General features: G+C 37.0%; 1 protein-coding gene across 1 annotated transcript; it reads left to right on the top strand.

Annotated features, from left to right (window-relative positions):
- Window positions 1-2,321: 2,321 nt before the first annotated feature.
- On the top strand, window positions 2,322-8,003 carry LOC105053330 (protein DETOXIFICATION 16-like). Its single transcript, XM_073244630.1, has 8 exons — window positions 2,322-2,765; window positions 4,720-5,264; window positions 5,454-5,540; window positions 5,749-5,805; window positions 5,886-6,124; window positions 6,300-6,418; window positions 6,517-6,603; window positions 7,797-8,003. Exons 1-8 carry the CDS (start codon window positions 2,523-2,525, stop codon window positions 7,839-7,841), a joined length of 1,422 nt encoding a protein of 473 aa, XP_073100731.1. The 5' UTR covers window positions 2,322-2,522; the 3' UTR covers window positions 7,842-8,003.
- The last annotated feature ends 6,277 nt before the right edge of the window (window positions 8,004-14,280 follow it).

The raw sequence follows: 14,280 nt of genomic DNA, 5'->3' as shown, positions 1-14,280 counted from the left end.
TGGACTTCCTCGACAAGAATCTTGTGAAGAGGAACACACCCTAGATGAGTGTCCAATCCCTTTACAAGAGAAGCAAACAAAGGCATTTATGCATTCCTTCAGTGCCCCCTTCTAAATCCTCTGGCAATGTTGGTATCTAGGGTGGGTCTTATTTTAGGATTAATTTTGTAAAAAATTCTGAATTATTTGTGAGTTTTCAATTTTTTCTGAAACTTCAATTCAGTACAATCAAAATATTCAACTTTTAAATTTATTCAATTCGGACCTTAATTATGAATTTTGTTTGGCTGCTATGATGTCACCATCTACATCATCCCCTTCTACTATGACATTACATGAGAGTTCCGTCAAATCAGCTAGATAAAATTCATAGCTAAGATTTAAATTAAGTAAATTTAAAAGTTGGATATATAATCTACTTGTGCTGAGGAAATTAAAAATCCCCCAAATAATTCAAGATTTTTTTACAAAATTAACCTCTTTTTTAAGGAGGAGATAACCCCATACTGGATGGTTGAGGAGCATTAAAAGATCGAGGCCTGCTAACCAAGATCCCTGCGAAAGGTGTCGGAAGAACTCGGGTCCTACCGGTTGGTCTGCATCGGACTGGCCACCTACCTCGAACTTGCAGAGGCCAAGTGGAGGAATCACAAGACTCTTCTGTTCATGCTGTTACTGTTATAGTTTGAACTCCTCACTTCTGTTCATCCTGTTGCCATCAGCCCTTCTTTATATGCTGAAATCCAAAAGGAAGTTGTCTCTACTACAGACTCAAGTTGCACTCAAACAATGAATGGGGGGTAGCTAGTCCCAACCACACGCACTATTCGTATTCCATTCTAGCATGGATATCACAAGATAGAGCGATCAAGATATATATAAAATGCCCTACGTCATACGCCCATCATGAAGAGAGACATGCATTTAGATTTATGAGATCTTTCCTTTCTTAATATTGTCCGGATCGAGTTGGAATCCTACATCCCAGGTCCCATGATGAGCCTTTAAAAGGCATGCCAACGAAGCTAACATCACCAATCTTCGCATCTCTCTCTTTGAGTCTATTCTTCCTTCCTATTCCTGTATTTGGCTCCTCCTGACGAGAAATTATTGCCTGGACCACGCCCAGGCAGGCCACCCAAATCCCACGGTGGATAACACGCCACGCTAACCCTTGTATTTCACGAATTCCCGATTGCGCGTTATCCACCGTGCACATGCTTCGAGATTTGCGCTGGTCTACCTGGGCGTGGTCCAGGCAATAATTTCTCCCTGCTGATGCTGCGAGCATTATTTTTTTAAGAATGTAACCGGGTCTTCCCGCGGTATTTAGAAAACAAAAATATATCAAGCAACGGCTATTGGCGGTTTCGAAGCTAATATGATACCCGATAGAATGGCCAAACCACCATATATATATCCAACTACCACAAATTTTAAACGATGTTATGGTTACTAGGAACCTGGTTGTATTTAAACGATAAATAAGTTATTTAGCCATAATGACAAGGACCTTTATGAAAGATCATACAAATTTGTCGCACTCGTATGTACCAAGGAATGCACAGGGAGTGACGTTAAAAGCCATGGGCCTGCGAGGGGGGAGCTTGGGTTTCCAAACCACATTGATATGGCTTGAGAGTGATTCCAATACTATTATCAGTTGAATTACTAGTTCTTCTCCTTATCAATGTGCAGCATATATAATTTGTTACTCAAAGATATTTGGCAATGGAAGCGATGTTGCCCAGTCTTTATGGCAACTCATATTTATCGTGAAGCCAACTATATACGGACAGCAGATTGGCTTGCCAAGCAAATTCGGGATGGTCAGATCTCACTGCAGGAAGGGGGACTCAATTAATTCCTTGGCTCCTGCAGTATATCTTAACAGTTGATGCTATGGAGGTTAAGAATGTAACATTTCAAGCTTTGCCTCCTCTTGTATCAAAAGAAGAAGAAGAAGAAGAAATGACGCATGTTGACCAAAAAAATTTAAAAAAAAGTTTCTGAGAGATATCACGGGGATATATAAGCACTTAGATTTGTTTGTTGTGCTGATTACATTACCATAAATCCTCCAGTTATTTGGGGGGATCTCTATAATTAAGTTGACTTTTGCTCGGCCTGGTCTTAATGGGGACAGAAGTACGTTTTTTTTTTTTTTTTTTCTTGAAAAAAAAAAAGGATTGATGACTGATATCGGTGGCCAGCTTAGAACTCGGTAGTGATGAGAAGATAAATAATTCCTTAATTAACCAAGTTTTGTCAGAATTGGACGTCGTGCCTTGTACGCGCTTGCGAGTGAAACCTCGGGGCAAGGTTTCTCTCTGACCCTCCATGCATGGTGGTAATTAATTGCATGTGTTCAGCACAAGGTGCAGGAAGAGATCTTTCCATCTTCACAAATTAATCTCCTCTCCAGGCTCAATATAACAGTTAGCACAGCGTTCTCGATCACTCTTGGCCACCACCTCCCTGTCATTATTCCTAAGAGAGCGAAGGGAGCGGGGGAAGAGGTCATGGAGAAGCCAAGCATGGAGGCCCCTCTGGTGATCCCAAGCACTACTGAGGAAGGAGTGGGGGAGGTCTTAGCTGAGCTCAAGAGGCAGCTGTGGCTTGCAGGGCCTCTGATGACAGCAAATTTGTTGCAATACATCATCGAAGTGATATCTGTGATGTTTGTTGGCCATCTTGGAGAGCTTGCTCTTGCTGGTGCCTCCATGGCCACTTCCTTCGCTGGGGTCACTGGTTTCAGTGTGCTGGTTTGGAGCCTCTCTCTCTCTCTCTCTCTCTCTCTCTCTCTCACACACACACACACACAAACACACGCGCACACACGCACGCAAATGTATGGTTTGACAAGTACCAATCATATCAGAAGCATGCAATCTATGAAGGTGTGGTATATTTTGACCCGAAAGTGATCACAAGTCGTCACGATCCTTTCAGCGATGGTCCTTAAGGAGAGAGTAATTTGGTTCGTGTGATGGGTTATGATTAATTACTTGTATTCTTCTGCATATATCTTCACTTTGATCTACTATATATTGGCATTTTTTAGAGATATTTTTCATCTTCTTTATACTATGACTATCAGCGAAATTTTTGACTGAAAGGGTTTATATTTAAATGGCTTTTTTTTTTGGTAAATATATTGAAATGGATTTGATATGCTTTGTAATAGCATTTTTTGTAAAAATTAGAAAAGCGTTTGCAGCTTTGGACTTTTCTGATAGTAATCTCAGCATTCTATTTGGAATTAACAAATAATTTAAATAACAAATTCAAATACAAGCTTCTGCTTCCTCTAGAATATTCTCTTGTGATGATTTTTTAGTTACACTTTGCTTTGATTTCAAACACCAAATTCACATGATTATGATAATTGCTAACTCTATCTAAATTATCTCTAAAATACAAACAATTGCGGCATATCTCCCTAAAATATTATGCTAGTATATACACACTATAAAAAGAAAATATTATGGGCTGATCTCTAAAATCATGTGATGTTTAAAATTATATGATTACCTAAAATCATGTGATCTTTGAAATCATATGATTTGTCTAAAATCATGTGATGCCTAAATTATGTGATCGCCTAAAAGCATGATGATACCTCCCATCAAAGTCAAGGCGATAATGCAAGTGCCAACTTGAGTTTGGGAACCAACACATGAAAGTGGCTAGGAAAATGAGCCTTCATGAAGATATCAGTGGCCTGATTAGAGGAACTAACAAAGATTAAGCGAACTGTGCCTTGAACAATATGTTTGCATACAAAGTGTCAATCATTCTCAATATATTTGGTATGCTCATAAAACACCTCATGTGAGTAATTTGAATAGCACTTTGGTTATCACAAAAGATAGCAGTTACAAAAGAGTGACTAACACCCATATTTTTTAGCAGCCATCCAAGCTAAAAAGAGCTCAAAAGTAGCATAAACAAAGGCCTGATATTTTGCTTTTTATACTAGATCTGGTAGTAACAATCTGTTTCTTACCACAAAAAATTAAAAAAAATCATCAAGAAAGAAATAATAGCCAGTAGTTGAATGTCGATCAGTAGTATCACTTACCCAGTTAGCATCTGAGTAGGCATGTAGCTCAAGAGAGGAGTGTGCTAAAAAATGAAGATCATGAAATAGTGTATCCTTAATATAGCATAATATACGAAAAACTGCAGCAAAATGAGTGGAGCAAGGAGTCAATATAAATTGACTAACTAAATAAACAACATATATTATATCAGGGCGTGTAACAACAAGCTAGATAGACTAAACTCTCAACCAACTGATGATAAAGTATGGGTTCCTTTACATTCGAAGAAATTTATATTTCCATACATTACATTCGTTAGATCTTAAGAGTTATATATACTAGTATATAAACTCTATAAAAGAAAAATAATATGAACTGATTCAGGAGTATGCTAATAAAAGAAAATATAATAGACTGATCCTTAAAATAATATGATTACTTAAAATCATACTAATGATGCATACATATACATGTGCAGACATACAGTTGTACACACACACACACACACACACACACACATATATATATATATATATATATATATATATATATAAGGAGAGAGAGGTTTTTATTTTTTTATATTTGATGTTTTCTAAAAGCGGTGGTTATCTCTGTCATAAGATAATATCATGATGGGACTAATCTTTCTTTTTTCACCTTTTCCTTTGACCAGATGGGACTCGGAAGCGCATTGGACACCCTGTGTGGACAATCCTTTGGTGCAAAACAATACAACATGGTTGGGATACATATGCAAAGGGCTGTGCTTGTCGTTACACTCATCAGCATTCCAATTGCAATCATTTGGGCTTACACAGCTCAAATTCTCATGGCATGTGAGCAAGACCCAGGAGTATCAGCGGAAGCTGGATTTTATGCTCGTTGGATGATTCCAACCCTTTTTGCATATGGCCCGCTACAATGCTATATTAAGTTCTTACAGACCCAAAACATTGTTTTCCCAATAATGCTAAGCTCAGGGGTCACAACTTTACTACACATTCTTATTTGTTGGATATTGGTATTCAAATCTGGCCTTGGTAGCAAAGGTGCCGCTTTGGCAAATGCTCTCTCTTACTGGTTCAATGTGTTCATGTTGGCACTTTATGTCAGGCTATCTCCTGCCTGCAAAAAGACTTGGACTGGCCTTTCCAGCGAGGCTTTTCATGATATCTTCAGCTTCATTAAACTAGCTGTTCCATCAGCTGTTATGGTTTGGCAAGCATTTTTCTTATCTCCATCACCTTATTTATTTGATATATTACTATTTCCTCATTCTAGAACTGCCTTGATATCTTGACATATCTTTCTGCCACCAGAGTACTTCGGATCATATTTATACCGACTGTAGTTTTGTCACTACGTAATTTGTTGTTTACTGAAACTATTTCTTGTGATTGTGGGCAGCTTCATATTCTGGTCATTTCAGTTTCTTGTGCTTCTTTCCGGTCTTCTTCCAAATCCAATGCTTGAAACATCGGTGATGTCGATAAGGTAAGCATGCTTCTCTATCTGACCAAATTCTTCTTCCTAGACAACATTGATCTGATGGTTTAATACTGGTCTGAAATAATGAGACATTTGATAGATGGGAGCTAAGGAGATAGGACTAGAACTAAAAACTTAGTTATTTATATTAAATATATAATTGGCATGATATGTTCCTCATATTTGTTTACTAATAAGTACTCTATTTCCTCAGCCTTAACATTAGTTCATTGCTGTTCATGATCCCCTTTGGACTTGGTGCTTCTGCAAGGTTGGTTAAGCCAAGAGTATCTATCACATCTTCTCCTAAAGATCATCAGTGTCCTTATTGTCTTTTGTGATTTCCTGTAGTACACGTGTTTCAAATGAACTAGGTGCTGGGCGTCCACGGGCTGCTTACTTGGCAGTATGCATTGCGGTATTCATGGCCATTACACAAAGCTTGATAGTGGGATTGATCATTCTTTTGAGTAGAAAATTTTGGGGATATGCATACAGCAATGAAGAGGAAGTGGTGAATTATGTGGATATTATGATGCCAATTCTAGCGATTGCTAATCTTTTAGATGGAATCCAATGCGTGCTTTCAGGTACAAGCATTTCTTATAATTTTCATCTCATTACAGAATCAAACTATTTTTTTCAGATGTTTCTTACTGCCTTTTCTCCTCTGCTACTAGCTACTTCAGTTATTCTCAAAATCATTTTAATCAATGGCTGCTCAAATAGATCAGTTCTCAGGTTAAGAAATGTCTCAACCTGTAGGAATTGCTAGAGGATGTGGTTGGCAGAAGATTGGTGCTTATATTAACCTTGGAGCTTATTATCTTGTGGGCACGCCATCTTCTGTTCTTTTAGCTTTTGTCTTTCACTTTGGAGGAAAGGTGAGTTATTTCATTATTATATTTGTAACATGGATTTTGAGTTAATTTATTCTGTGTGTCTAAATGCTGATAGCTCTCAATTATGTGATGAACAACAGGGTCTTTGGGTGGGACTCATATGTGGCCTATTTGTGCAAGCATTGTTGCTTGTAACCATCATCCTATGTACTAACTGGGAGAAAGAAGTAAGTGCCTTTAATCAATTCATGTTCAACAGAAATGACTTCTTTCAATTAACTGCGCTTGCCAATGCACGCACAGCTATGTATGCTAGATAAGAGGGTTTTCATATACGAAATCATTAGATTATAGCAAGTGTATTCTATCTGGATAGCTGCACCAGATCTGAGCATCTCAAAACTAAGCTATTTGAGTTTTTTTACCAATTAAGAAGGATTACCTGATGATGTAACCTTTTCCATGTTTGTTTTCATATGTAATCCATTAATCTTCTTTCAAGCAATCTAAATGGATGAAAGAACAACTTTCTTAAACAAAATTGTTCTGCTGTGCATGGTCAGAGTTTAGTGCCAAAGTCACTTATTAGTGAGAAATATCAAGAGTGATAAAATGTTTCATATTGTTCTGATATTCATCAAAAGAAAAAAAAAAAATTTTTGATAGATTAAGCAAAAAAGAGAATTCAATCATACCTTCTCCTTAATTGAGTTTAATGTGATTAAATTTGCATAGAGGGCTTAGGATAATTGCTTTTGCAGTTCATTCCTACTAAGTGAACGCCAGCTTTTCCCTCTCTCAGTACTTTCTTTCTCGTATCTACTTCTGAGATCATTCAAATTATTTGATGCATTGTCTAGAACAGTAGAGATTCTTAGATAATAATCAGCTTCCTACTGATGTCATATGCATGCATGCTTTCATTTTATCATCTCTAAGCATTTTCTTAATAGGTAATGACCTGAACAGGTTAAGACATAGATGTTACTCTTCTTATAATAGTTAGCTGTGAAATTTTACTAAAGCTTCATTTGAACTGTAACCATCAAACCTTTTTGAGCCATTTAGAGTTGGCTTGAAGGTTCCTTATTCGTCCTTATTGGTTAGCATGCCAGGGGAAAAGGAGGAAGTATTAGTCTATCATGCATAGTTTTATTAGTAATTGACAGAGGGTGGGCCTTGGTGTAATGGTAACGTTGCTTCATTGTGACCTACAACGGTGTGAAACAAATGCACGGGGCCATACTCTTTATTTTACTTGATACTCGTAAGAGTGCAAGTGTAAACAAAAATAATAGATCTTGACATGTATCTCTTCAGTTCATGCTTTCTTAGCTCTAACCTCATGAATTCAAGTCACTTATTTTTTTCCCTCATCTTTACATTTTTCATCATCCTTTCGTTATGCTTTCTTCTTCAGGCACGTAAGGCAAAGGACAGAGTTCAGAATGCTTGTGTGCTGTAGAAGCAACTCAGCTGATGCTAAATTAACAAACTCATCAGCATTCTTCATAAAATTCAGTCCGTTTGTGGTGCTCAGCTAGCCAGCCTGCAATGTTCCTTGTGAAATTTCTTATCAATCCAAGCTCAATCCCTTAGATGATTTTGTAAAACTCACCTTTGTATGTTGAAGCGAATTCTTGTCTGTTCCCATCCTTTGCCAGTTTTTATTCAATCTACCTTTATTCTTAGGGACAGAGTGTAATTAAGATTATTTCTTTCTAAGCCTGTGATGATTGGGTGAATGCATCATTTTTGTAATTTTTTGATTCATTATAGTAATGGATGCGGCCATAGGTACAGACACTGTTGTGATGGATCCCGATGAAACTGAAGAAAAACAAAGATAGATATATATATATATATATATAGAAAGAGAGAGAGGTAGACTAAAATCTGGTTAGCTGGATTTGAAAATGGATCTGTTCAGTTCGAACCAAATGATGGAGGTCTGCATCAAACAAATCATTCGATGTAATGTGTTAGTAGTATAGAGATAGTAGATCATTACTGAGCTAATACCGTATTCCTGTTAATGGTATGCATTGAGAAGGCACAGGTGAGGATGTAGGTAGCAAGCCTGCAATCGAGCAGTTGCACCCAATTTGTTCTGTGCAGGTGAAAGTGAGCCAGCAATGGTATGTGTTGTTGCAAAGCCAAATTTCATGCAAATATTGGGCTTTGCTGCATTTAGAACTGCTGTGGATAACTTCTACATCATGTCACAGTATAAGGCATCGCTGTCTAAGATCGGGCAATCCTTGAGTTGCAAAGTTTTTTTTTTTTTTTTTTTCCGTTGGAAAACAGGAGGTTTCCCATCCAAAGTTTTATATTAAAAGATATAATATTAATTACATGAAAGAGAGATCTAAAAAAAGAAAAAGAGGCTGAAAGATCTGTCTTTTACAAAAAAAAAGTTGTACCAAAAAAAAAAAAAGACAACGAGAGTCCCTCGGCTTCTGAAAGACTCAAGAAAAAAAAAACTATGCCTGGGCTTATATATTGAATTATAGAATACTACGATTCTTATCTTTGGCTATTTCTCTTCTCATCAGTTTCTTTTAGTGTTTTTATCATTTCTATGACCGAGTCTTTTGCTTTTCCTTGATAGCACGATGTCCAGCTTTCAAAGAGGAAGATGCATCTATTATAAATACTATTTACGAAAAGAGCTTCAAATTGAAAGATTCTTCTATTTCTCTCTTTCTAGATTGTCCAAAAAATCACAATAATCAAATAATCCCATGCATCTTTCTTCTGTCCATCTGTTAGGTTGTTTCTCCATTAGTTCTACAAATCATCAATAGAATCAGGGAGTTGGGAAAGTTTCATTTTTAGAGCTACCTTGAGTTGCAAAGTTAACATTTCTTTTTTGTGTTTTTTTTTCGATCCCTTGCCGACAGATTTATTGTTCGTTCACTTGTTATAAGAGTTTTGGAATTGGAACTGTAATTTAAGTTCCATACTTAAGTTTTGATGATAATGACTGCTATATTAATTAAATCATTCCCATCAAAGGTAAAAATGGCATAGCTTTGTCAAAGGTATGCCTTGTAACATTATGAGTTAATAGTTATTCATATTTTTTGGCTAATCCTTCTCAGTTAGACTGTTCAATTTAAAGATAAAGAGAAGTCCCAGCTCTCATGGAATCTCCATTGGTTGGAAAGTTATCTTGCACAATTATTTATCAAGCTGTCAAATAGTTGGTTCCATGATCATCTTATCTATATCTGGTGGTAGAAGCTTGTCACTATTTACGATGGGATGATTCAAATAATAAGATCATTCTAAGATGCTTCATATATCTATCTACCAATTGATTATGAGGTCACTAGGCATCATTCTTCTGAGATGCAGCATCTCGATAGAGTGATGCTAGTCTAATAGAAATGTGACAACGGTTGCCCTACCAATCGTGGCCACTGAAGGAAAAGTATGGTGGGTGGATCTGCCTTTTGCCTTTTCTATCAACCAGGGTGGATATCCTCTGTGGCTTTCTAATCTGTCTCAAGGTGTTATCCTTGGCAGTTCTCCTCCACCTCAACTTTGTGATGAGCTGTTTTGCTTATGATAAATTTATGTGAAATCCAATTTGCATGGCCAGAATGAAGTGGAAATCCAAGGTGTGTTGCATGTCCTCCCCACCTCCCACTCCTAGTTTGTAGTGGAGGTTGAGGAGGGTGATGACAAGGACTCATCTCAATTTGGTGGGCTCCATTCGATGGCTTTTCTTTCAATCAACCAAGGGTGATGCAGAAGAAGCTGACGCTAAGTGCTAACCTTCGATCTACCTAATGGATAAGGTGTCCTTTTCTTGGAAATTTTTACCTGAGCTAGCTTGGTTTCTCCTCAAACTTGCCACCGTTTCTCCAACAAAGAAATAGATGGCTCTAAAACAAATATTTCCAGTGTTGCAAATAAACTAATCATTGGAAAAGACTGCCAAGTTCACACATTGACATCAACAAAATGACTTACCAAAGTTATCGCCAATCTAAACTACTTAGGTTTGGTAAGTAAAACCATTAATTTGTTGACAATTGACATTAACAATAATCATTGAACAGCTTCTTTTAGAAACCGTCTCCATATCCATATTAAAAATAGAATTTACAAATGCAAGTGGATGGCTAGCTAGGGAGGTACATTAGCATGCAATGAGACAAGATAATCCTTAGTTTATTAACATAGTGGACTCATTGGAAAATGATGTGGAATGATGTTAGGTATCATAAATAAAGAAAACCGAAACCGATCCCCCCTCCCTTAACAAAGCACATGCGAACGATATATACAATGAACTATGACTCTCATCCTTCAAGTATGACAGTAAATTTATGGCGAGAGCATAAGATTTTGTCCAAAATAGTGATTTGGATTGGGTAGAGGGTAAAGTGTTGCAATCAAATTAAAAGTGACCAAAATATCAAAATTTAATTAATTTTGGATTTTAAAGTTCCTAGAGATCGCGGGTAGACTGTGGCCTTGTCCACACGCAATGTGTGAGAGAGAGAGAGAGAGTGAGTGATTTTGCCTGGGTTCATTGAATTAGTTGAATATGAACGTGCATCATGCAGCCAGATGCATGGTCAATCAAAATCCATATCCACACACATTATTTTTTGTAAGTCAATGCAATGATCGATAGTGACCAAGCATGTATCCATTGCATCTTTTGAATATTAGAGTCCAAGTCAATTGGCTGCATGGTCTATAACAAATTCAATAATCAATTAATCCGCATTTAAGATATTTCAGGATCTTTTTTGGGGTAAACTCAAGCTAACATTTTGATTATTAAGGTGGCTTGTTAAGGTGAAGTGTATTATATTTAGCTCAATACCTTGACACACTAGCATGTTTAGCAACAGTATTTTAGATGGATATGATAAGCGATGGTATGTCCTTTGAAGTTATCTTTATGTCTCACTGACTCTTGACATGTGTACTGATGCATGTGAAAAAAGCATGGTTGGGAGGAGACAGTTAAGCTATCAAGATATTGGAATTTGTAAGATAGTATAAGAAAATCTTCATTTATTGTTTAAGTGTTAAATTCCTACTCAGAATTTTTTTTTTTTTTTGATAAAGAGTGATGACAGAGGAGGGGATGACATTTTAGATATCAGATACATAATATATGTGTGTGTGTGTGTGTGTGTGTGTGTGTGTTACTTATCCTATCCAATTTCTTTATCACATGATCTCACTTGAGAGCATTGAACATTCACTCTAGATATCAGATGGATGGCAATCATCTAAAGAATTTCTTCTATATCAAGTAAGAGTTGCATCTTGATATTATCTTTTTTTACAATCAAATCCTAAACTTTTTGTTCGAGGGTTCTATAAGAGGTGGATTTTGGAACTTGATTCAACCCTCCTTTATTGCTATGAGCAAAGGCATTTAATCCAAGTTCGGTTCATAAATTGACTAAATTAAACTAGTCGAGTATAAATACATCTGTAGGAATTAAAAAATAAAATATTTAATAATTGAATTGAAATATCTATCGAAGAATCTCATACCATACATCTACTATATTTGGTCACATAAGATGCCATCCAATCAATTCAAAGCTTCAAATATGGAACAAGGATATCACTACACTACTATTTGATGGTGAAGTGCCTTATTTAATGTGTTGGGATTCCCATTCTTTGGGAAGATTTGTTGGTCCATGATGGGAACCGACTCTTTTGTTTCATTTAGATTTTCTTGGCAAGTGGATTTAGTTTTCCACTTTTCACAGGGATGTTTGGTTTGCGAAGACTGGAAGGACATCAAATCACATGATCAAATTCTGTCCGCTGGTTTTAGCAGAACTCGTCACCAAAAATGCCAATTCAACAAAGTGTTAAAGTGACTTTGACAAGGAATGGTTTGAACTTTGAATTTGCTCCAAATATCCATTTTGGACCACCTACGATCAGTAAAAAACACCTTCAAAAACTCATGCTTTTAGTTGTGCAGAGCAGTGACTTGTAGATAGAAATATTACATTTTTTTTCTTTTAACACAACAAAACTTTCTTATAATGTCCCATTAATGGAAGTTATTATCACCATTTTAAGTTGGCCATGTAAGGCTTGGTCAATTGTCAACTAGGGAATTTAGCCATCTCAGAACTGCTTGTACTGCTATTTTCATATGACCCAACAGCTTTAATTAAGATTTCAAGAAAGATCTGATTTAATATCCATGGATAGAAAATGTCAATATACAGCTGTCACCAAGAAAAGATTTGTCAGCTTCTAAATCTAATGCAACCTCAAGAGATGCCAATTGTTGGCACCAAGAAAAGACTTGTTCGCTTTTAAATCCAATGCAACCTCAGGAGATGCCAATGAAAACCAATCCTGTTTGCTGCCAATTTTGTAATTGTGTCAAGAAGTGCTAGAGGCTACAAAATCTCAAAGGCTACACAGCCAAGGTAGTAATGCTTTTGGGTCATATAAAAGCAAGAATTGACAGCTTTGAAGCTTGCATTTCTTTTTCTAGGGGCCATCGTTAATATGATCATTTTAAGCACCATTATTGTCCATCATTTAAATGAAAATGTTAAAGCAGAGGTGTGATTTAAGAAAATCATACAATAAGATAGCTAAATATCAAAGTTTAGTCACTTTAATAACATGTTTGGATGGACAGAGTTAGACTCTAAAATTAAAATAAGAATGAATGATTTCTATTTCAATTATTTAGTTGAAGAAAATTCTATCTCCATTTCGATTTTATAGTGAAACAGAAATACTTCAATCCCTCAACATCAAATTCCTATTCTCTTTTAGTATTCAAGTCCCATCTCGATTCCAATTCTAATTGCAATCAAAAATTAAATATATTGAAAGATATAGCTATTCTTATTCTCATTCTAATTCATTTCAATTTCGATTATAAATCAGTATTTAATCCATAAATTCACCAGCAAAATTCACATGATGCAAACAGATCTCTAATAAAAAATTTTAACTAAAACCTTAAACGATGAATGTACCGGCAGAAATTGTTATTGTGATGCCCAACCAAGGCGAATAACAAACTTAGTTTCCATCAATTAAATATAACATTCCTTGCATTATTTTTATGCAAAGGGTCCGAACTTTATCCTCAAACTTATCTCAAAAGTCCAACAAAATTATTAGTAACTTATTAATTAATTAGCAAATAGGGTAAGAGAGGAGCCTTATCCATAGGCTTTGCCGGGACACGGCTACGGATAGCCCACCCACATTCTGAGTCTTGGCAACCCCATCAATTGAGAGATTAAAAAATAATACACATATTAAAAAATTTTCAAAGAAAAAAATAATAATAATAATAACTCCATCATCCTTATCCGGTTGACTCCCAAGCCACTTTCTCTCCCTTCGCCTTCACCGAGGGTGGAAGACCCCTTTTCTTGTCCTTTACCCGGATGCCGAGATCAGCTGTGTCGGCATAACATAGAACACGAGATGTGCGAAACTTTTTCCCTCAATTGACATGCGGGTCCCACATCATCGCCTATTAAATAACAACTACGAGGCTACTGTGTGTATTTGCTGCTTCGAGGTGAAAGAGGATCCACAGCAAGTTAACCAGTGCACGTGGCTTCGTGACGCCTCTACTCCCAAAGGGCCCCACAAGGGGCCAAGGGTGAGGTGGCACCCACGCCACGTGAGCATCAGACAGCTGTACGCGGTCACGCGCCGTGGCCGGTCAGGGTGGAGACACGTGTCGGTGGGAGGTGATCCGGTGGAGGCACTTGTGGTTGGTCCCGCATGTGGGCCCCGCGTAAGCCTAATCCGATCGCCTGCGGATATTTCGAGGCGACACCGCCCTCCTCCCATTCGTTTGCATAGAATTATATATGCGGCAATCTGACAACAACGTACTGCTAGACGTCATGCATGGGCGT

Source organism: Elaeis guineensis, chromosome 10, assembly GCF_000442705.2.
Source record: "Elaeis guineensis isolate ETL-2024a chromosome 10, EG11, whole genome shotgun sequence".
Taxonomy (NCBI): Eukaryota; Viridiplantae; Streptophyta; class Magnoliopsida; order Arecales; family Arecaceae; genus Elaeis; species Elaeis guineensis.
The sequence above is the reverse complement of the archived record's forward strand: the minus strand, read 5'-3'. Positions and strand labels throughout refer to the sequence as shown.

Coding starts and splice junctions, on each gene's coding strand:
- LOC105053330 (XM_073244630.1), top strand. CDS start 2,523: ATGGAGAAGCCAAGCATGGAGGCCCCTCTGGTGATCCCAAGCACTACT. Junction 5,265..5,453: donor CCATCAGCTGTTATGGTTTG/GCAAGCATTTTT, acceptor GATTGTGGGCAG/CTTCATATTCTGGTCATTTC. Junction 6,604..7,796: donor GTACTAACTGGGAGAAAGAA/GTAAGTGCCTTT, acceptor TTTCTTCTTCAG/GCACGTAAGGCAAAGGACAG.